Source organism: Toxorhynchites rutilus, chromosome 1 (assembly GCF_029784135.1).
Source record: "Toxorhynchites rutilus septentrionalis strain SRP chromosome 1, ASM2978413v1, whole genome shotgun sequence".
NCBI classification, from domain to species: Eukaryota; Metazoa; Arthropoda; class Insecta; order Diptera; family Culicidae; genus Toxorhynchites; species Toxorhynchites rutilus.
The window spans coordinates 120,627,732-120,651,746 of NC_073744.1; the positions used below are offsets into that span (position 1 = coordinate 120,627,732).

At 38.0% G+C, this 24,015-nt stretch overlaps 1 protein-coding gene across 2 annotated transcripts in view; it reads right to left on the minus strand.

Moving 5' to 3' along the window:
• Positions 1–1,304: 1,304 nt before the first annotated feature.
• Positions 1,305–24,015, minus strand: part of LOC129762968 (protein TsetseEP) — a 51,495-nt gene continuing 28,784 nt past the window's right edge. Inside the window, exons 2-5 of one of the 2 annotated variants that reach the window (XM_055761608.1) lie at positions 16,650–16,789; positions 2,256–2,529; positions 1,789–2,190; positions 1,305–1,730 (exon numbers count right to left, since the gene is read on the minus strand). In XM_055761608.1, coding sequence (XP_055617583.1) covers positions 1,542–1,730; positions 1,789–2,190; positions 2,256–2,529; positions 16,650–16,789 — 1,005 coding nt within the window. In that variant the 3' untranslated portion in view covers positions 1,305–1,541. Of the gene's footprint in view, positions 1,731–1,788; positions 2,194–2,255; positions 2,530–16,649; positions 16,790–24,015 lie in introns of both variants that reach the window. The other variant, XM_055761607.1, reaches the window with a different exon arrangement.

Sequence of the window (24,015 nt, forward strand, 5' to 3'; positions counted from 1 at the left end):
AAATTAAAAAAAAATTAAAATTTCTGAATTTTATTCACTCAAGAATATACCCTGAGAAGAATATTTCGAAATCTTTATAATTTATCGAGTTTTAGCCATTTCAATGACGCTGTAATCAATCCGGTGCACCCTTGACTCAAAACTTTCAACGCTTTTTCTCGAGACTACTTTTTCAAACCAGCAGATACGATATCTCAAGTTCTATTGAATCGATTTATTTCAATACAACTTCATGAATCTCTCTATCGCATGAACAACAAAAATTTTTTTTTCCGATTTTGCTATTTTTAAAAAAAGACGGGGAAAATGTCGGAGGTGTAATCGAACAGACGTTGGACTACACCAAGGGCTGTGAATGAAAATTAACTTATCAAATATCCAAGTAGTTCTTCTGTATCTTTTAGAAAAATTACATCTCCAACGCTCCGAAAAACACAATTCCCAAAGAAACTACCCACAAATTTTATTATGCAGCACTTTTCGCAGAACGGCAACAGCAAATCCGACATCGACAGTGGAACGAATTTTTACTTCATTACCTATAAACACGGCTCTTACTGTTGGGGAAATTCTTCTTGCCATCCGGCTTCAAATGTGTTGTGCTTTGACGCCATTTTCAACCAGGAAACAATGCACGAATTCGCAAAAATTGAATGGTCGATCGGAAAGTCACTAACCATCAACACACCCAAAAACACATCTGAATTTACACAAGCTCTCCCTCCAGCAGCCGCTCCTGGAAAACAGGAGCAATTAGTGAAGTGTATACATAGATAAACTCTGTCCAACTGAATTTGTTTTGATACTTCTTGCTTCTTGGTCTTCAAATTGAGTCTCTTCATAATTCGCTGGATCATTCTGATGCTGGTACCAAATTTCTTGACTAAGTCACGGATAGAGGCAGAACGATGCTTACGAATATAATTCATGACTTTCTGAGCCAGCTTGGGTTCAGTTTTTTGGCAGATCCTCCAGAGACACTCATTGCCAAACTTTTCAATTATTCGTTTAACATTCCTCAGACAAATATTGGTCTTTTTCGCAGATTTTTCATTTTACAGTGCACCAAATATGCACAACTTTTTTGTTCTCTTCAATTCGATTCGCAGCATCATGAAAACAACTTTGCAAACGTAAACAAGTGACTTGCTGTTATGTTTTTGACAACTAAACAAAACATGCTGTGAATACACTCCCAGAAAATATGCACTCGTTTGTGAGTTATAACGTATAGAATGTTTGAGATTTCATTTCGAAAAACTTCTTAGGAAATCACCAAGTTCTACCATTAAAGATACTCAAACTTATTTGTTTACTGTCTCTTTTTTATTAAAATTATAATAATCAGTTCTATATCACGATTCAGTATTACAAAATTCATTCAATTAGGATCGATTACAAGAAAACTTTCAAAAGGCAAATCTTTCATTTTATACACAATGGCAAAATTTTCTTATTTTTTGGCAAGCTGAGCTACCCGAGGTCTAACTGAGAAGCGGTTGGCTGTTCTTCTCCAACCCTGCTTCCCCTGGAGATTTTTTTCAATAGTATCCGAACGTAATATCGTGCAGCGGAGCGGATCCACCTTGGGGCAGTGCGTAGTCCTTGGCCAGTTGATCCAGGACACTGGTGCTACGTCCCTGGGCAGGCCGTGGTTGGTACGCAGCAGGAGCGGGCCGGGGTTGTGGCGCAAAGGCGGGCTGTGGGGCGTAGGCAGGCTGTGGTGCGGGCTGTAACGAAATATGACAATTGTTATCTAGTTCGGAATCGAATTTTATGTTTTTTTACGGCTGGTTTAGGAAGAGGCGCTGGAGCAGCTCCGGCGAAGGATGGTGCAGAGAAACGAATTTTTGTTTCTGGAGCTGGAGCAGCATTTGGGAAAGTTTGTGGTCTGGTATCGAAACCAATCTCAGGACGAGCTGGGCGTTGCTTTGGCGAGTATACTACATCAAGTGGGGCTCCTCCAGACAGGGCAGCTGAACCGAAGTGAGACTGCTGAACGTACTGAGCTTGTGGGGCAATATTTTGTGGCTGGTATTTTGGCTGTGGTTGCGGGCGGAACTGAGGCTGGGGCTGTGGCTGCGGCTGTTGCTGAGGTTGCTCATCTTCGTAGTCGTAGTACTGTGGCTGAGGACGCGGCTGGGGACGTGGCTGAGGAATATCCTGGAATCGTGGCTTCGATGGACGAAGCTTCTGAAAAATAGAACCGTAAAATAATCGCGCGGTAAACTACTGCTCTACCTCGAGAATCATACCTGTGGTCTCGGAGCAGGGACGTTATCCTCGTAGTCCAACAAGGCATCCTTACCAGTAGTTTCGTCGACTAGGGTTGGAGGTGGCACAGTGATACCTTCGCCGGATGGCTGGAATCCGTACTTGTTGGCTCCGTACTCGACTACTTTAACTTTGCCGCTTTCGTCGACGTATCCATACTTGCCTTTCACTTCACCGGTGGCCAGTTTGGTTTCGATCTTAAATGATCCATCAGCTCCTTCGTAACCGTAAGTGTAAGATCCGTCTTCATTGTGCCTGTAAAACACATGTATTTATTGATTCAATATGAATGTCGTGAAATAATTATTTCGTAGAAACACTATGTCATTACTATCAAAGCAGCAGAAAGAGAATAAATAGAATGGTACTACCACGTGTCTGAACAAGTACTAACAAGTAATAAGTCAAATGTAGACGAGAAAAAAATGTGATAAAATCAAGCCGTTTTCTTTTGGCGGAAGCGGCATCCGGTCTATGATGAATATGATTAGTAATACTTGTTGTTTTAATGTACGTTTATGTAGTTCATTCGTCTTCTCAATATTACTGACGTGTCTTCCTCAATGTGCATTATACGTAATTATTAAACGGTTTTATTTTGCTTGCCCTGTAATCTGTTTGTGTAATATGTTTGTATGTTTGTCTGTAGCGCTGACCCACATTAATAGAAATTTGACCCCGTTCCTGTTGACCGATTGATCTAAAATTTGGAACACACCTTTATCTCTGTAGTCATTATAAAACTGCGTATTTCATGATCTTGAAAATCCAAGATGGCGGTCGCTACAAAATGGCGGATCATATATTTTCTCAAAACCTCATCAATATGGGTATCAAATGAAAGGACTTGATTAGTAGAACACGGTTATTTATGATAAATGTGAATCCAAGATGGCTGCCACTACAAAATGGCGGACTAGATATTTTCTCAAAACCCTATTATTATGGGTATGAAATGAAAGGGCTTGACTAGTAGAACACGGTTATTCATAAAAAATGCAAATCCATCAAAATCCTACCAAATGGCTGACTACATATTATGTCAAAACCCCATTAATATGGGTATCAATTGAAAGGACTTGACTAGTAGAACACAGTTATTTATGAAAAATGCAAATCTATGATGGTTTCCACTATCAAATGACGGGCTGCATATTTTCTCAAAACCCGATTAATATGGGTATCAAATGAAAGGGCTTGAATAGTAGATCACGGTAGATCATGAAAAATCCAAATCAAAGATGACCGTAATCACAAAACAGCAAATTACTTTATTAAACGGTTTAAGACTAAAATAAAATCGTGGAGCACGTTGGATTTCCATTATCCACAATTAGCGACTTCATCATATGTCCCACGATTTTATTTTAGTCTTATCAATGCCCTAGACTAATGAAGGAGAGATGTGATAACTGCTAACTGCTACTTGCCTAATTATTTTCTAGCTTTTAGTACATTATTATGTTTAATCACAATTAAACCGTTTACCTTAAAAAGTTTTTTTTTTACTTATTTTATTTTTCACATCAGCTGCCAAATACAGGAACAATCAAAACACAACCATCAGAATGTGTTTCATCAGTGAGTGCGCCATTTCAGTCAGGCGGGAAATATTCTTCTATTGAAAAGGGCTTGAAGAATATTTCTCTAATGCAAGTTGATCGCGGTCTCGAGCAATCGACCGGGTTTTATTTTTATGCTGGCCTTTGTTCCTAGGAGGCTTCCAAAGGATGAGAGTATTTCCCGAGGAGAAATGACTATGCATCCGTTTTCCTTGTGCTGCTGCTGCCTTGGTGATATACCCTTTTCTGTGCACAAAGACAGGGAAGATTTATGTTGAACAGTCAAATCCAAACGAGGTCAGGTTTTCATTCTTTTATTGCTTCTTCTCTTCGATTTGGCACTTCTCCGGTTTTGAGAAAGCTTAGCGAACCGATCGAATGCTTCAGATAATTTTCTACGATGCTTTGGATGCCTTTCAGCTTGCTAAATGGGAGCGTTCATGATGCTAAGTAAGTGCCTGTGGGAAATCGATATTTTAATTCCCCCTGGGTACCCTTTTTATCCGCTACTCCGCTCGCTTCCTTTATGGCTCGAATTGACCATTGAGACCAGCGGAATTGAAACAATAGAAATTATGTTGCTAATGCTAATACTGGGAGTGTTTGTGTGCTGGCAATCGAACTTGCAATGTAATGTTAGATTTGAAATATACTCTGCAATTCCATCAGGATCAATAAACACAATAGCACATTATTGAATGGAAGGAAAAAATCCTTCGCATGTGTACTGAAATAACATAGGAATAATAAATCTGTAGAAATTCATCAACTATTTTTTTCAATTTCATTCCATCATTTCCAGATGATTAAAAAGACCATTTGATTCAAATTCTACAATAATAAAAAATCTGCTATAGAAAGGCAAACAAACGATTATGTACCTGAATTCTATAAACCTTATAAGACGGGTTATGTTGCTAACATTCTCGTATTTGTCCATGTTCTAATCTAGAGTACTGAAATCCTCATACGATTTAGGATATATAGGTCATCAGTCTTCCCGTGGCCGAGTGGTTAGCGTCAAAACCTAACATGCCGGGGGTTCGGGTTCGATTCCCGTTCTGGTCTGGGGAATTTTTCGTAAAAGAACTTTCCTTCGACTTGCACTGTGGTCACGCGTATTCTAGAGCTTGCCACTCAGAATGCATTCAAGGCGTGTTATTTGGCATAGAAATCTCAACTAAGTACTAATAAAAATGACGCAAGTAATATTACGTTGAGACGGCGAAGTTCCTCTAGGAACGTTGGTGCCATTTAAGAAGAAGAAGAAGGTCATCAGTCTTGACTATAATTATATGATCTTGAATTTTCGCATATGCCTTCAATCTGATACTACAGCTTCTTAAAAAAATACATGGGTCTATCCAACATAGTGTATTATGTATGTATTATGTATAATGTAAATAAAGTCAGTTCCTACAGTCATTCTTTCAAATTGAAAACGTGATTTGAGAGGTTCAAGAACATGTGTCATGGATTTTTTGAGCTAGTTCATTGTCAACTTGTCGTAGCATGTCGTTTTCAGAATTTCACCCAAAAAGTCTTTCCGAAGATTAAATTATTTCCTTATTTAGAATTTTAGTCAGTTCAACCATTGATCGATGTTCCTGACAAACCAGACAAATTAGAACCTCGAAACCATTACACAATGTTGCAGGAAACGCATCTAAGTGGAAATTTTCAACTAGAGATTGTAAGTTAGCCTCTAGACAAAAATTGGCTGCGACAAAATGGTTACATAGGATGGAACACCCATTATCATGTTGTGAAAAATAGGATGGCCAAAGTTTTAGGTGAAATAAAAAATCTTTCTAAATACAATATTATAGCCCCAGTTATCTTTGCAACTTGTAGAAATAGCTTTCTTATATTTTTCAATACAACTTATTTAGCGCTTTTTTTCCTATGGTGTATTTCATGCCAGCTCGTCTTAAGAGTTAGCTTTGTACCTTATCGAACAAAAATTAGACTACTTTATGAAAAGGGACAATTTATTTTTCTTTGTTTAAAAAAAATATTACTCAAAAACTATAATATCTACAAAATTCTGGTCAAAGGATGAAATGTAGGAAATTGTTTTCATAACAAATACCAAAAATTTTTCAAAGAAAAATTGCACTAAAAAAAAAATATTTTAAAAATTAAAACCATTTTTTCCCAAAAACGTGTTTTTTTAAATTCTCAAAAAAAAAATGTAAACAGCCCTTACAGTTTCCAACAAATCATCTGTATATCGAAAGATGGACGTTTTTACAGGGAAAATGTTTTTCCAATAACAATTTTTTCATGTTTTCTTTAAAAAAAAATCAGTGTAACTTTTCTTTAAAACATTTTTGGATTTTTGTTTTATAATTTCAACAATTTCCTATATTTCATCCCTCAATAAGGATTTGGTAGATATTATAATTTTTGAGTCATATTTTTTTGTAAAATACAGAAAAAAATTTTTTTTCCTTTTCAGAAAGTACTCTCATTCTTTTTCGAAGATTTCAATCATACTATGTTGCTTAAATGACCAATGTCTTTACACCCACAACGTTTTACTGCAATCTGAGATGTTTCTGACAATGGTCAGTGGAGTTGACATTTTTCGTCCTATGTTACATTAGGGTCGGACAACGTTTATATCTTATATTTTGCGACGCAGAGCTTATCAAAGCTATTCAAAGTTATGCACATTTTTCCCAAAGAATATGCCCTATTAATTTTGTTGTCGTTCTTCCTGGAGCAAACATAAAAATTGTTTATTGACTGCATTTAAAAGCATTTAAAAGCTCTACATAGCACATTTTGCTCTACATAAAATTTCTAAAATATGTTATTTTTTATTTGAGTGAACTTAACTTATTATCATGAGTTTTTTTGGTAAAGAAAACATCAATAACTTTGAGTAGGATTGAGATATTAACAAATACTGCATGAGAAATGTTTGTTTTGATAAGCTCCAATAGTCGTCCAAAGACAGTTTTGATATTGCATTTGAAATATAAAATTCGTAACTCTGAGCATCGATCGGAAGGAGAACTGCGGTTAGAAAGGATGTTCAATCCATTTGCTGAATAACGTATTTAGTATGATTCCTTGCTGTAGTGGCTGAGAGCAGACAAAAGCAGACCGCAAGAGCTCTTAGCGATCAGGATCACACGCGTGTCGTGAAAGCGTTTTAGTGGAGTCCTAATTCTTCTGTGGACCGAAAAATTGAATCTGTTCAAGTCTTTCGTTCAGAGAGCCAAGTACCGGGAGGAATTGCATACGTACAAAGTGCAGAAGGCTCCAAATCGCGATGGACGGCAAAATACGGTGGAAATGTCACGGGCTCGGAAACTGTACACCCAGATGCTGACGAAGCCTCATTGTATCATCTTGGGTAATGAGACTTACGTCAAGGCGGGCCTGGACTGTAAACGAACAGATCTACCTCGAGGAGTGTCTACAGAAGCGTCTCCTTCCTGTGTTGAAGCAATACAAGCCGGGACGATTTTCTGGCCGGGTCTAGCTTTGTGCCACTATTCAAAGGCTGCTATTTTGCTAGTCGATGCTGCTGTCATTCATTTGACGTCTAACAAACTTACAACTGTGTTCATTCATATTCATTCTGTGCAAGACGGGTCTATGGTACTAGGTGAGGCCGTTTCGTCACTAAGTTGGTTAGGGAAGCGGTATATGAAAACAGTACGGAAGAAAGCAGAAGGGGAGCATGAAAGAGACAGACTGATCACGAGCGAGCTTCGGCACTAGTGTATTGTGTTTTGTTTACAAACAAAGCACAGCAGACTTCCAAGATGGCTGAAGAGAGGTTTTAGCAAGTTGGCCCACCTTAGGATATACTTCTACGCGCCTTGATTCTGTGCTATCTGAGCTTTCGTTAAAGCTCGAGTCATGAGAATTCATTCACATTTATTCATTTCCATTGAAATGTCAGGAATGTTGTGACTGTTCATTTTCAATATCCCGATAAGTGTGTGATTTTCTCATTGAGACAGTGCCTTGCTTATTCAGTTACTTTTGAAATTACTCCGAAATGGCAACGCGAATCGGTGGTGCAAGCGGAAATGCAAACAAAATATTTACTAAGGGTTAAGGGTTTCATATGCTTGAACGGCGGGGTAGCATTCTGAATAATAGATCCGAGTAGCAAGTGCACCCGTGGTCGAGTGGTTAGCATCTCACATTATCATGCCGGGTGTGCGGGTTCGATTCCCGTTCTGGCCGGGGGATTTTTCGTCAGAGAAATTTCCTTCGCTTGCACTGTGGTCACACGTATTCTAGAGCTTGCCCCTCGGAATACATTCAAGGCGTGTTATTTGGCTTAAGAAATCTCAACTAAGTATTAATAAATGACGCTAGTTAATGCATACGTTGAGACGGCAAAAGTTCCACAGGGAACGTTAACGCCATTCAAGAGATCCGAGTAGCGAATTTAAGCTCCGTCAGTTAAAACTGGATGTTGGCATTTTCATCCGCCATTAATATAGCACTGTTTATCCCGTCTGCGAAAAAAGCTTTAATTATTTAAAATGCGGTCGTGTGTTGGACACCACTCTTCTATTCAAATTTTGTTTTGTTCGCGATCTTGCAGCTCTGGTTTTTTTTAACCATTTTGCTGTTGAAATTCCATCATAGAACAAAATATACCTATACCGTTTCCACTCATTTTCCGAACACTCCAAAAAATCATTTCATCAATGAACATCAATGTAATAAATAATTGAATTATGTTGACGATGTGAAGTGCATACCAATTGCATACAATTCATTCCGTTTTCACCGTGAAGTGACGTTCGTGATCAGGCCCATTGTCGACTCCACCACACTCCGCAACGCTATCCTAATCTGTTGCCACTATTATGAATTTTCTGTGCTTCCGTATCTTCCTCAACGAATTTCACCGTTTCGTCAGTGTCTGAGAACGATGTTGATATTGAATGAACTGGTATATTTGTCAATGAACGACATAACTAGGGATATTTCTTTTGCTCACATTCCGTGAACGCAGTGCAAAATGAAAGAGAGAACGAAAGAAAACTGAATGAATGCACTGTGAGTGGCTTGCTGTGATTGCGAGGCTTGGCGTTGGTTCATTTTCGGTAGCCCGAATGCAATGGTGGTCATGAATTTCAGCTGAAAAGACTGATGTGAAACAGATATTTCCAAGCACTGGCAGGGAATGTTTGACAGGCGATTACAAACCGTTTTCAAATGTTTTCTTTTGACGTAGGATTACGTCTTTCGGGAACATATTGGGGTACAAATTGAAAATCGAAAATCGAGGACATCGTGAAAATTGTCCAATTTCAAACGCTTATTGCTCAGTCATTTCATGAAGGATTGATGAAATTTTTGCGTCAATCAATTTCGGCACTCCATAACAATTTTGTATATTGAAGAAAATACTATATGTCATAAAATTAACTATTGAACAATTGAAAAATGTCAACCCCTATCCTAACGGAAATACCCACTTCTGATTGGTCGAAATTGACGACACATGCGGCAGGTCCCTAACAGAGACATCAAAACAAAGCTGCCTGGGGGAAATCGGCATTGCAAATACATAAAAGTAGGGGGAACTTTTGTTCCTAACGAAATGTGTTCCCTAACAGAGACATCAAAAGCAAGCTGCCTGGGGGAAATCGGCATTGCAAATATATGCAAGTCGGGGGCATTTCTGATACGATAAATTCTAGCAAATAAAATTTAAATTTGGACCTTTAATGTTACTTGCTTCGTGAAATTTTATATCAATGACCGATCGTGTATTGTGAAAAATTTAGCACAAGTGTAAGTGTAAAATTGTATATGGTAGCAGTTGTGTTAAAAATGACTTGATATATGACACGATTTATTTCAATTTTCATAAATAAAATCCAAGGTGTATTCCCGCTCGAGAACGGGTCATTTGGTTTATGTCTGTTTTGTTGAGTTCATTTCACCCAAGCAAAATGTATATGGCGAGAATAATTGGAAAAGCGAAGAAATTCTAGAAAAAAGATTCCCCATATGATCTACACACAGTATTAGGTGTTATTAGTCCAATTAAAATTCACATTGGGTAACACCCAGAAAGTAAAAATTATAAAATAACATTACCTTTTCCATTTCAAATATGTTTTCTCCATATTAAAGTAACATGTTTTTACTGACGAGAAAAATTAATAATTTTGTTAATAATTATAATTATCTTATATTGGTGAGTTTTTTTTTATTTCATCCACAGGAGCATCTCGTCTAGGATCACAAAGGGCGGTTTTCGTCATATCTCGTGTCTTTTATATGATACGCACCATCCAACGACTGTTTACCATCCTTCTGTCATCATCACTCGGTAAACACTGGTGGAGACAACACCAACAACCCAACAACCAAACAAAACGGCAATTTTCAGGGCCACCAAATCATTATCAAAGAGTTTAACGATGTAATTCTTAAAACATATTCTAAATCAACAGATAGCCTAACGGAATCCTACGTCAACTATGCGGTCGTGTCTCAGACACAACCCTCCTATGACTTTTTTCAACAATGGACAATGCTCCTCCACACAATGCACTATCCGATAATTCTAACTGGTGATATATTGCTTGATTAATCGCGTTCAATATCCTTTCTAATCAATGTTATATTTCAATACGCATCAGAACAGGTTGCTTCAGAGCAACATGAAGTCGCACCCAAGAACTCTTCTAGCGTAATTCAGAACACTGTAATAACTTCGTAATTCTTCGCTTCCCCGATCAATGGAACTGAATTTGATACTCAGGATGAAGAAAGTAAATGCAATGAAAACAATCGAGAGAACCAATGTACAGTGGAAGTTATTCTGAGAGTCAAGTCGACATAAGTGAGATTTTGCCATTCGGGGTTATATGACAATTCTTACCGAATTCTAAGAGTCAGGCGAATCGGAAGTACAATGACAAAAGAACAGAGTGCAGTCATTGTACCTATCATTTTTTTTATTTGCACTGATTCTCTGAGTACCGACATGTGCGCGAATAGAATGTCACATCGTGAAGCGACTCTTGGAATAGATTCCAGTAAATCGGTTCTATTTCGAGACGTCAACTAAGGAACTAACTAAGAAGAACCTGAGATGATAATGTATATATGGTATGCTTACTTTTTGTTCCGTAACACATCACAGATGTAAATCTCTCAACTTTTATATATTTGCATGTATAAAACACTATTCTTTCTCTAACTTATCAGGTGAGAGATCAGGATTTATCAATGGAAACTGGAAAAAGACACATAAGCTTTTAGATATACAAGTACATCGTACGGAACCACATATGTATACCGCTTAGTCCACAAGTTTTAAATTATTCTGGACATTGTTCCATGAACATGTTGTCTTGGCGTTGTCATGCTGTAAAATCACCTTGTTATCTGTTCTCCCATTCCGTTCGTCCTACAGAGCTTAGTTCAAACGTAATAATTGTAGTTGGTAATAAATACTAGTGATAATTTCAGATGGTGAGTGCTCTCAGTTGTGTCTTGAAGTTTTTCGGTGGCTTTACATGTTTTATCATCCAAATCAAAATCATTAATTATGAATCGTTTAGATCAGGTTAAGTATAAACCATGTTTCAGTTCCAATTTGATCGCATAAAGTAGGACATTTCTCTGCATAGAAATGACGCACAAACAAGGAAAAGATGTCATTTTGTAGGTTTTCTAATGAACTTTAAAGAAAAAATACATGAAAATTATTCGTTAGCTGTTCTGATGTGTTCTGGCCTGACTTGGCAAGCTGCCATTATAGCCGTGATGCCGTCAAGTGGTATAAGAATCGAGAGATATTGGACAATTATCGAAGGCAAACTGAAGAAATCCGACAGAACCATAAAAAACCAGCTCAAATGGAAAAGTGGTGAAACAAGATAGAAAATACCATCCATATCGGTTAAAACATCGCGTTAATTAGAAAATCCGCGTAAAAAACCTGGTTGTATATGATTCGTCTCATTGTACTGGTCTGTGATCTACGAGCGAGCGAGAATATAATAATGCGTGCGGTTCAAAGCAGTATGCAACCATTACTAATAATAATCATGATGATGGTCCCACCACATTACCCTACAATGATTTGAGCGGGACGAGTTATCTTATTGAATTACTGTATTTCTTTATTACATCATACTAATCAGTGCGCACACTAAATTCAAAGGAAACGAACTGGTTATCCCACAGACATAGATTACCAATCGAAAGAACAACTTAAGCCTTTTTTTTTTATTTATCCCTTTTGTTTATTTTAGGCTCATTGGCATTTTAGTTGTAACAGAGCCGAATTTTAATCGTGTACATGTCACATATTTATCATATCTATAATTAGCACATTACACAGTTGCCATTTTTCGGCGTAAGAGTATTCCCTTCTATACCATTGCAAATGGTACAAATTTACACAGTAGCCATTTAGGCGTAAGAGTTTTCTATCTGTTCTTCCATTATCCAGTTAAGACTGGACAGCGGAGACAGTCGTTGATCCATTGTTGAGTTATTTATAGAACAGCAGCCCGATGTTTCTTGCAGAGCAGAGCAGTTGTATGGATGAATCGATCTTATTTCGACCGTGGATCGATCTCCATCGCTGATGATTGTTGCGTGGACGTAGTTATTCTGTAACAACACAAAGATGGTCAATGGGGGCCCTGAGTTTTGAACTCACGATCGATCGCTTACTAAGCGAACGCGCAACCAATGTGGCTACGGAGACCCCCCTAAGCCTTTATCCAAAGTATTTATTCCATGGCATGTCGAGAGAATCTCCAACCCGGGAAGACCTTATCCCGATCGGGGTTTGAACCCAATGTCTATGTCAGTATGAGCCATGAATTTACAAGAGAAATATCGCTTTATCAGATCCCCAGCAACGGCTCAAGCTCAAGTTATTGCAATCTACAGGTTTCGTTTATTCACTTGGTGTAACAAAATGAATACCCCCATTCGTTCACGTGTCTGCATCATTCATTTATGTTCAGTAATATATTCGTGACTAGTAAGTAGCATGACACATTGTGGCTCATTGGATATTGACGATTTTCCGAACACTGCCGCTCGCTAGCTGTATGTTCATAATAAAATCTATACAGATAACAGGTTTTGTTCGTTTTAGACGGCAAAACTAGGGGAACAAAGGCCGCTCAGAACGTCGTATCTTTGTTTAGATGAGGTTTGATATTTTACAATCGTTCGATGTCTTGTTTCAATATTAATTATATTAAATGGAACTAACGATCCCAGAGGAACTTTTGCCATCTAAACGTGGGTATTATTTGCGTCATTTTTTATAAATACACAATTGAGATTTCTTATGTCAAATAATAGCGAAAGCTTTTGGAAATTCATGGTGACTTTTCACCATCAGATAGATTTGGTGATAAAATTGATCATTGAAAATGATTGATGAAATGATGATTCAAAAGTGATTTTAGATTGATTAGAATGATTGTGATTTTTTTAGGGTTTCATCCTCTATGAGCTGATAAAACCTGGTCATACGGTCAATGGAGACTTCTACAGTCAACAATTGGTCATCTCAGAATACGCGACCAGACACGAGTCGATAGTATTCCATCATGACAACGCTCAGTTTCATATTGCTGTTCGAGTTAAAAAGCATTTGGAAAATAGCGGATGATAAATTCTGGCCCATCAGCCTTAAGGCGCGTCCACATTATGTTGAATGGTACCGATCGGCCTGAGCCAGGCGGCATATTCCGTTCGTTATGTAATGTGGACGCCCCATCGGATGCATGAAGCCGAAGACCCATCGGGTGCACGAAGCCGTCACGAACACACGAAGCACAATTGCGTCAACGCGAATTTACTTCGTTTTGTTTTGGTTCGACTTTATTTGATCCGGATGCGAATTATGCCGAACCCGGTTGGGTTCGGCATAATTCGGCACGTCAGCAAGCCCGGGCGCAGGGTTGCCATTCATATTTTTCAATAAACTGATAGATTGCTCTTATAAAAACTGGAAGAAAACTGGATCCTGTAAAACCTTTTTATTCTAAAAAGTTAGGTTTTGATTTATCTAAAATGATTTTTTACCTATTCCAATGCTTGAGAAAAGGACTTACTGTGTAGCTTCGTGTAGTATTTATATGTAGTTCATAGAATTGCGAAATAAACCATTCATCAACCGTTCGAGCAAATCAAAATAACATTTCCCACCACTCGAACATTACTGTGAAACAATATTTCATAGGGTTTTATTTTGATAAAACTTGAAAAATATCATATTTATTGCTCGACAATGAAGGTGCATGGCCAAACCAATCCTCAATCCTTTGTTTTTTTCCTTCAAACTCGAATTTTAACATTTCTGTAGTATTTGTTTTGACAACTTCATTGTTATGTTTTTCGCATTTACGAAGAATGTGAAATGAAAAAAACTCCACCTGACGGATCTCTATAGAAGCATGCCAAAACAACTTGAAACTATTGAGAACCAGAGCAGGAGGTCGAAAGCCCCTAAGGTGGACGGTTTTAATAGTTGTTATTTTTAGCTATTACGCAAAAAAAGATAACTCTCCGCCGTCGCGATTGAAGTTCGATATAGATGGATAACGGAATATATCGAAGGTCCGATTGGTTTTAGAGTTTTTCCGGTTATCTTTTGAGATTTCCCAAAGAGAACTTTCCGTCGTCACGAATTGAGTACTATAAAGGTCTCAGGTTTCCCACAATAAACTTTCCACCGTCGTGATTAGATTTCGATTGAAAAAATGCGATAAATAATGGAATATATAGCTGGTCCTATTAATTATACAGGATTATACAGGCCGCTACATGTTGTGACACATGAGATTTTCGGGTTTTCATTTCGTCGAATGGTCGATTAATGTAAATGAACGTAAACAGAAGCAAGATTACTTAGGTTTTATATTCATATCAATTAATGTCAATGGAACACATTGACCATTGACTAAACTTTAGAATGATTTAGAGGACCTAGGGAAAATAATATTTATATAAACTCAAAGACAATGTAGCACGTTGTTACATGGGTTAGCAATGCGCGCTAACCGTATTGAATTTGGAAGTGTAAGCAGAAGAAAAATAACACTGAGAGTGTGCAAGAAAAGAATAATCGATCCAAGGTGAATATACCTTGGATCGATCGAACGAAAGTGTCAAAAAATAAAAATTTGTCAAGGAAGAGTGAACGAAGAATAATATTTATGCATTGTGAATTTATTTTACATAAAATTAGTGAAACTGAAGCACACAAATGAAAAAAACTGGATAAAACTGGACAATATTTAAAAAAAAACTGGAATATTTTAAGACTTAACCGTTTGACTGGATCGAGGAAAAAAATTGGCAAAATCCACTTTAAACTGGAACATCGGCAACGCTGTCCGGTCGGCACGTCCACACTTATTTGGCTTTACCGGGCGGCCAAGGCCGATTGGCGTAATGTGGACGCATCTATATATCCCCAGCCTCACCAGCCTTATATTTCAATCGATGCAGGACGCTTTGAGTTGAAAACGCCTTACTTCAGAACATGGTATCAAAAATTGACTGAATTGGTATTCGTATAAAAAGCCATTACACAAAAGTATGCGAGAAATTCGTAGATTCGAATTACGTTTTAAGATGGAAAGATTGTTTATAGCGATCGTAAATGCCACAATCTACTTTTTTCCTCAATTTAATTTCGATTTAAAATTTGCTCTTCCGGAAGATACTTAATCAGGACGAGTATGAGTATTTCATTAATCGTTAGTATACTGAGGGAAATATAGAAAATGTGTGTTCCCACATTGTAAACATAATCCTAGATACAAAGACAACAACGCACCCATGACACTTACCATGCTCAAATTACTAAGAAATGATAAAATTTAAAATGGAACCAAAAATGATATCATGAATAATTTGTGAAGTAATTGAAAAAATAAAATGAGAACCGGAAATAAATATTCAGTTTTGTTAGAATGTTTGTGGTTGTATAATCATTACTAGATAAAAATGCAACAATTTCTAAATTACTCTTAAACTTAACACTGCACATGAACACAACAGTTAATTCTTTTTAAACAACTTCTTAGGCTTAACCAAATTCGCCGAAGATCCGCTGCTAACACTTCCTCCTCCGTTCTGATTCCGAGCCTGCTGTTGAAGCTGCTCCTGCTGCTGATACTGTGCCTGTTGATTTCCATTGGCTCCATTGGCACCGAAATTCAACGCTTTCGGGTTGTATTTCGAGCGAATTTTCTCACCCGAACGCAGTTTGCAGTTGTTCCGAGCTGCCGTGAAACAGCGCTTCCGATAGTACCCCTCACGGTCACTTTCGGTTGAAGGATGGTATCGAAAATGGAGGTAAGAGAACAGAAAAAAGTTGAGTTTAGGCAGCGGCAGCCGATGAATCGAACCATATTGCCCACTTAAGGTATTTCGGAACCGAGATTAGTGTTGTTGGTGTGATTCGTGCAAACAAACCGAACCAGAACATAATTGTATCCATCGAGATTTGTGAGAAAGGGAGGAGGAGGAGTGTCAGCAAGCGGGCTCGACATGCAATGAAAAGGTTAGACAGACCTGCGAATTCAAACTGAAGATTCAATTAAGATATATATACATTGTATAACTTGGTGGAAGAATTCTCGTGTTTCCTCTCTGTTCGCTCACATTGCAAATAATCATATCAATCTGCACAATGGAGCCGGGTAATTAATCTATTCCGTTGGATAAAGCATAATTATTCACGTTTAGTGGTCAAAGTGTGTTGATTAGGCGTGCCACCACCGGGAGATCCAACAAAAAAAGGATACCACAATGTTCATTAATTACCTATTGATCTGCTTGAGAATGGGGATCGGAGTTGGTTTGACCTCCGCCGCATTCGTTCCGATTCTTAGTGGTGCCGGGCGATATTCCTGCTGGTAGTCCTGCTGACCAAGCGCGACTCCTATCAGACACGCTACCGAGAGCTGCGGAATAATGAAAAAAGAGAGATGGTGAGGAAACTTCAAGTTGTGGAACTGTAGAATTCGTAACATGATACGATGAGGAGTGGATGTAGAAATGCACGGACATGGTACTGAGAAATTAATGGGAGCGAGAGCACTGCGAATTGATTACTTGTATAAATTCAATCGTTGTTTGTGGAATGAAAACTATGAATATTGATATCGATTGATCTGGTGTAAATTTATTCGCAGCCTATAAAGTACAGAATGCATCCATTGTGGATGTTACTGACCATCCCAAAGAACATTCGGAATCAGTGGTGTACTCTGTCGACAAATTGACAAGATGACATTATACAACGAGTACCAACTAAGTTACGGAAAACTATATCTTAGCGGCCAGGTGTGTCAGGTATGGAATTTTCCCACCTGACTAAACGGTTACTGGATGACATTTTCCCAGAGTTTTATAGCATTTGATGACCAAAATTCAGAAAGTTGGGCTCTTCTACATGAAAATGCGCGTAGTCACAAGTCACTGATTGTGCGTCAATTATGTGATTGGAATCACTGTCTGTTTCCTAATTAATTCATCGTATTCTCATGATTTGGTTCCTGTGACTGTTATTTTTTTTTCCAAAACTTAAGGCAAAATTAAAACGAAATTATTGACGATTCAAGGGCCATTCCATTAGAGTGGATTATTCAAAAGTTCATTTTAGCTACCAGTCCTGGAACTGGGATGATAAGCTGTGTGCATCAATATAAAAACATCAAAGCTTCATTGTGTTTCGATACGCTTACCATCTTTATGTAATAATCAAGTTAGAATATCAATAAGTTGGAACCAATCTAAAATCACTAAACATCTTTAAAATTGCTCTACTCGACCGACCATGAGTGTATAAATAACACCCTTCGAGTGAATATAATCGAACACGAAAGGATAGAATCGATCTGATTTTGAAATAATTATTCCATGTCCATCCATACCCACCAAGAGAGAGAGGGACATAGAGGGATGAAAACACTCATAAATTATTCATGAGTTTGCTATCGCATAAATTTATTGTAACACAAAGGAGAGCAGTTTGTACTATTTATGTCGGTTACCAGATGTGAACTGTTGGGTATAACTTTAACGTTATTGTTCGCTGGCATTCCTGGGATGAAGGGAACCTGCGCCCAAGTGCTTCCTACATCGTTTATGATTGTCAACATCACACGGCCGTAATCAATCACCGAGCTGACTGTATCAAAAGTTCTATCGTAACTCCAGCAGACAGTGGCATGTATTAATCAGTGAGCGTTATATATTTTATTCTGCAGATTTTTTGTGCAAAATATAAATTGGAAACCGATACATGAATGTTTCATAAAACGGTAGTAAGTGACACTCTCAACGACTTGATAACATAACGAGATTCAGAGCGACTCGGAAGCCGAAAACTGTCACAAGGACCGACTCCACTTTGCGCTCACCACTGAAAACTTCCGGGAAACGGTGGAACTTTTCTCGTGACACAATAATTTGCATAATTGTCACGAGGGGCTGTCCATCGCCAGTTCGCTGATCCACTCTTCATTAGGAGAGACAAGGGGCGAAAACGAAGGATTTCGGTGCGATTAGATGCGCCAAGTCTTGCAATCGCTAGCGAGTTGTCACAGTTATGACACCATCCAGATTAAGGGATTTATCTCAATGGCCCGTGATGATAAACTGGACTTGAATCTGAATTTTGCTCGGTTGAACTTTTTGTGGTGTGCTTGGTTTGGATGCTGCCGGTGAATAAGAGGCAGTAATCAAGAGTTGTATTATTTTTTCAAAAACGTCTTCCGTGACCAAGTGGTCATCGGCATCAATGTTATTAAAATCTTAGGAGAAGAATCAGGTTCGATATACGTTCAAACGAGCGTGTAGTTTTCAACATTCCACTCGAATATACAATAAAGTCAAACGAATCTCAGTCAAATTCTTATAAGAAGGTTTGTGCTATTTAGGAAAACGAGTTCGGTTTGGCATGGAATGGCTGTTTTATTACTTGGATATGTCTTTGGAACGCATCGTATTGTATTGCAAATAACTTTTAACAACCCTTTTGTGAAAGGTTTGGTGGTTCTGAAAAGTGCCAGTGAATCTATCTCTTTTCTCGCGATGGCGAAATTTATGTTGTCATTTTGACAATGCACTTCCACACATCATCAATGTGTGCTGGATCGATTACACGAATTGGAGGAGCACAAATTGGACCAACCAAAATGAGACGCAATGGACAATGCTTAACACTCTCAAACGATGTATTAAGAAATGCTCGAGTTATAAGCGTTTGAAATATTTCATTTTTTACTCGTTCAGTGCCTAGATTTCCTTTTTACCCCCATATCTTTCGGTTAGACGTAGTTCTCACGTAGGGGAACCGCGGGTAACACGGACAGTGGGGGTAATATGGACAGGTGGTCGATTTGTATAGTTACATTTTGAATTTCCGATTTCTGTTTATGAGAACACCTTCTACATGTTACTCTATAATATTTAAGCCACCCTATGGTAATGAATACTCATCAAAAGTGGAAAAGGGAAACAAAAACCGAAAATCATACATGATTCCGCGTGAGTATGTAATTGTAGCTTCTTCGATATTAAGCATTTTGAGTGGTTTAATATCAAAATTTAATTCGCTGATGTGTTATATTTCGGTTTGTGAGTTAACAGAGAAGCGATATTAGGTATGTACGGAAAAGTAAATTCATTTTTGAGTGGAAATATTTAAATTATTGGAATAATTGTACTGGTGGGGTAAAACGGACAATTGCCAGTGGGAGTGAGATGAACTGTGAAAAGTCTGTTTAATCTATTCCTAAGGAATGCCATGTTTATAAATGGAAATCAAATCGCCAAATGTGGACTGTTTAAAGCTGACTGGAGCCAAAAGCAAAATAGTTGAGAGTCTGTCCGTTTATTCTGCCGACCGTTTTCATCATTTAACGGACAACGGGGCGCTACCATACAGATGAAGCATAAGTTTCTGCATAACTCAAGAACTAATCAAGCAAATGGAACCAATTTTGGTACAGCCCGGACTCGATCATATACAGTTTTTAATTTCTTTTCACTGTATATAATCGAGTAAAGAAAAGAAAAATTTATTTGTTTTTATGCATGTATTTTTCAATTTTTGAAAATAAAAGAGGAATTTGATTTTTTATTCATCCCCTTAAAGTCAGAAATCACCTTTCTCACGTGAAAAAAATAAATTTATCCAGATTATCTCAGGAGGTGATAGAAATTCATATTTGATGAAAAAAAGTCACAGGAGGGTTGTGTCCAAGACACGACCGCATAGTTGACGTAGGATTCCGTTAGGCTATCTGCTGCACGCTGATTTGGATATGTTTGAAGAATTACATTGTTAAACTCTTCGATAATGATTTGGCTCCGTTTTGTCTGGTTGTTAGGCATTGTTTGTTCACTCCACCAGTGTCCATAACCGAGTGATAATGATAGAAGGATGGTGATTAGTCATTAGATGGTGCGTATCACGTACCAAAGCCGCCCTCTGTGGTCCTGGACGAGATGGTATGGATGAAATAAAGAAAAAAAAGCTCATCAAAGCAATATAAGATAATTATCATTATCGAACCCAATTTTTCTCACCAGAAAAAAAGTGTTACTTTAGTATAGAAAAAATATATTTGAAATGGAAAAGTAATTTCATTCATAACTTTTTATTTTCTGAGTATTTATTCAACCCATTTCCTTTTCACTTTAAACCAAACGGAACACGATGCTACATGCCTCAATGCGAATTTCAATTGGGCTAACAGCACCCAATACGTATGTAGAGCATATGTGAAATCACTTTTTCGAATTTTTTCTTCATTTTTCTAATTTTCCTCGTCGCATGAACTTTCCATGGGAGAAAAAAAATCGTTTCATATTTCAAGTCATTTTAACACAATAACTACCATACATACCATACACAATTTTACACTTACAGTTGTGCTAAAAGTTTTACGAAGCATCCAACATAAAAATTCCAAATTTAAATTTTATTTATTACTATCAAGCATAAGTTCTATTTAGTTCATTGAAACATCATTCTTCAATCAAAAGATTCTTATAGGAACGAAAAAACACTTGTTCATCGCTCCCAACTTATTCGCCAGCACGTATCCAATCAGCAATGCCCACGCTAGTTACAATGAGCACTATCCATTTGTGCGCGTCGTTAGTTAAACTATCGAGGGTATTTACATGCTGATTTCTCCCAGACACCATGAATTTGAAATCTCTGTTAGGCAATACATGTCGGTGGGAAAAAAAATCTCCCCCTACTTTCATGTATCTGCAATGCCAATTTCCCCTAGGCAGCTTGGTTTTGATGTCTCTGTTTGGGACTCGCCGCATATGTCGTCAATTTCGACCTATCAGAAGTGGGTATTTCTGTTAGGATAGGGGTTGAGATTTTTCAATTGTTCGATAGTTAGTTTCATGACATATATTATTTCATTCAATGTAAAAAATTGTTATGGAGTGCCGAAAATGATTGCCGCAAAAATCTCATCAATCCATCATGAAATGACTGAGCAATAAGCATTTGAAAATTTTCAATTTGTACCCCAATATGTTCCCGAAAGACGTAATCCTACGTCAAAATCCTCCTACTCATATGTTCGAATTTCAACAACGACATAGCTATAGAACTTTTTTTTTGTTTCGGACTCTGTTGCTTCAATCTAGCTCTACATTAAAAAGTATGCTACGGAAGTCGATTGTGATGCTTTCATTTGAAAGATGAGAAAATTTATTACAGGATATAGTAGTGGAACAACTAAATTAGTGGATTTTAATAACATTTTGGAAGTGAAAAACTTGAAAGTTAATAATTTTTATTGCGTTATTATTAATTTTATTCCAAAAATTTATATTAAACTGGATTGTTTCTATCAATTAAATTAAAGTTCTTTGACCGCTCTACAGTTTGTTCTTTGACGCCCAACTTATATCATTCTTAATTTGACTGTAATATCGATATAAACAATTCCTGGTAAAAAGTCAAGCAAAATCTTCAAAAATCACGATGTTTTCCCCACTGTACATGTAATAGACACTTAAACTTCACATTAACGCTGAAAGGGTACATTTGTTCTAGAAATAAGCCATACTTGAAATATAAAAAAATATATTTTATTCCAAACTGTATATAATCGAATCCAAAATTGTATATAATCGAATCGAATCACATATAATCGAGTTGGTATATAATCGAGTCCAACCTGTATATGGAGGTTGTAGGGGGCAATACACGTTTCTATGGTGGTTTGACACTCCTCCCCCCCTCCCGAAGGGGGGCTGCATTACTCGAGAATCAATCATGCGAACAGAACCAAATTTGGGATGTGACGGTTTCTGGGTACGAGAAATGTTTTTATGATGATATGACACCCCTCCGTCCGCTAGAATGTAGGGGGGGGTTCCAACAAATTAAATCACATATTTCAATCAAACATATTCCAACCAAACATGACAATTGAAAATTTTCGGAAAACTCTGAAGAAAATGGGAAAATTTGCAAAAATTCAATTCTCATATGTTCTTCAATTTCATAGTGACAAGCGTTGTTAGCCCATTTGATGTTTGCGCTAACGAAATTGATCTTTGTTCGAGAGTGGAAATTGTTTTTAATGTGATAAAACTCACTCCTATAGCTTCTTCTTTCTTTGTAAACACTACTGTAAAGAGCTGAAAGATGAACTTTAGCAAACCTTGCAAAAGATGGTACTGCTTAGAGTATAATGACTACCAAACGTAGGAAACGTGATTGGGATCCATTCGAAATGTTTTCGCATAACAGTCGATTTCGTTAGCAATGGCATTTTTTCCTGAAGATGACTATCATTTTCATTTGCCAAAAGGTGTCGTGAGTTTTGCATATCAGGTCTGATTCAGTTTCGTCTTTTTTGCTTCGTTTAGCTTGATTTGAGTCGAAGTAAGTGTACCGTCTCTCAGATTATCATCCCTGAGGACAGTTCCAAGTTTTTTTTTATTCTTGAATGAAAATGATTAAATGTGTTCAATATTCTATGTGTTTAATATTCCTTGCAGAAAACTTGATACTCTATTAAGGGATAATAATTCTTACGGAAAATTTAATCATAGGTCATTATTCTTAAGTAAATATGTGTATATTACTCCCTAAAATTTAATCTTTTATGAGCTTCTTGCACATATGCAGTTCCTCCCAGTTTCGTATTCGCAAATAAAGAGCCGAATATCCGGCTTCGAAGCATGCCAGATATCCGGTACCCGGTATCCGGCCAAACTACTATCCATATCATCACTAGAATAGAATATGGTTTTACTAAATGAAAAAAATACAAATTTAGAAACAAACAATAGTACACAAGAATAGATTAATAAAGCCATAAGTGGAGCCGATCTGGCGTGGAGGTAACATCCATACTTCTCACGCTCAAGATCACGAGTTCAATTCTCACTCCCGACACTCTTCCAAAATGGAAGGAAAAGTGACGAACCAGCCAGAAGCGTTGAAAGTCACTATAATACAGAAAAAAAAAATGAGAATGTTTGGTTCTCAAATGGGGATCAACACTAGGGTAGGAGCCTTCCCGTTGGTCTCAAATGTTCCTATCTCACGCCTCCACGAAGATCATATGACGACATTTTTAGATCGGGCGTGAACTGGAAACACACACCTGGTCTTGGCTCCGAGAACGGGTGTCGAAAGTGGCTAAGTGAGGGGGTGCGAGCGAGTCAGAGCGCTATATCTCTCCCGGGGAAGGCCTCCCGGGTCATGGAGGCCTTGCCAACCCGCTGTCTCCCGGGCAACGGAGATACACCCAGAAAATGGAGCTACGTTCACGAAGAATACTTAGAATGCGATCGCCCGAGGAGGGTCCCCGAACTGGAGCTGGTCCTGGAACGGGAGTAAGAGCGAGCGGCCAGCGGCTGGAGGGCGAGGTGCAAGAGCGGGCCACCAGCCGGGTTCAACCCGAAGAGCTACCGCCACACGGAAACAGCAGCCATCGACATCACCAACGAAACGCTGCGCCTACGAGGCGTGTTGCGACTGTCAGACGACAGTCGTCCACACTTGTGGGTACTACTAGGCGACGGATCATGTGGACACACGAAATGAACGAATTCGTGATCCGCGCCTATTACATCTGCACTGCTTTGGAGACGGACATGAGTGGTCGCCCTCGAATACTAACAATGTTCGAGG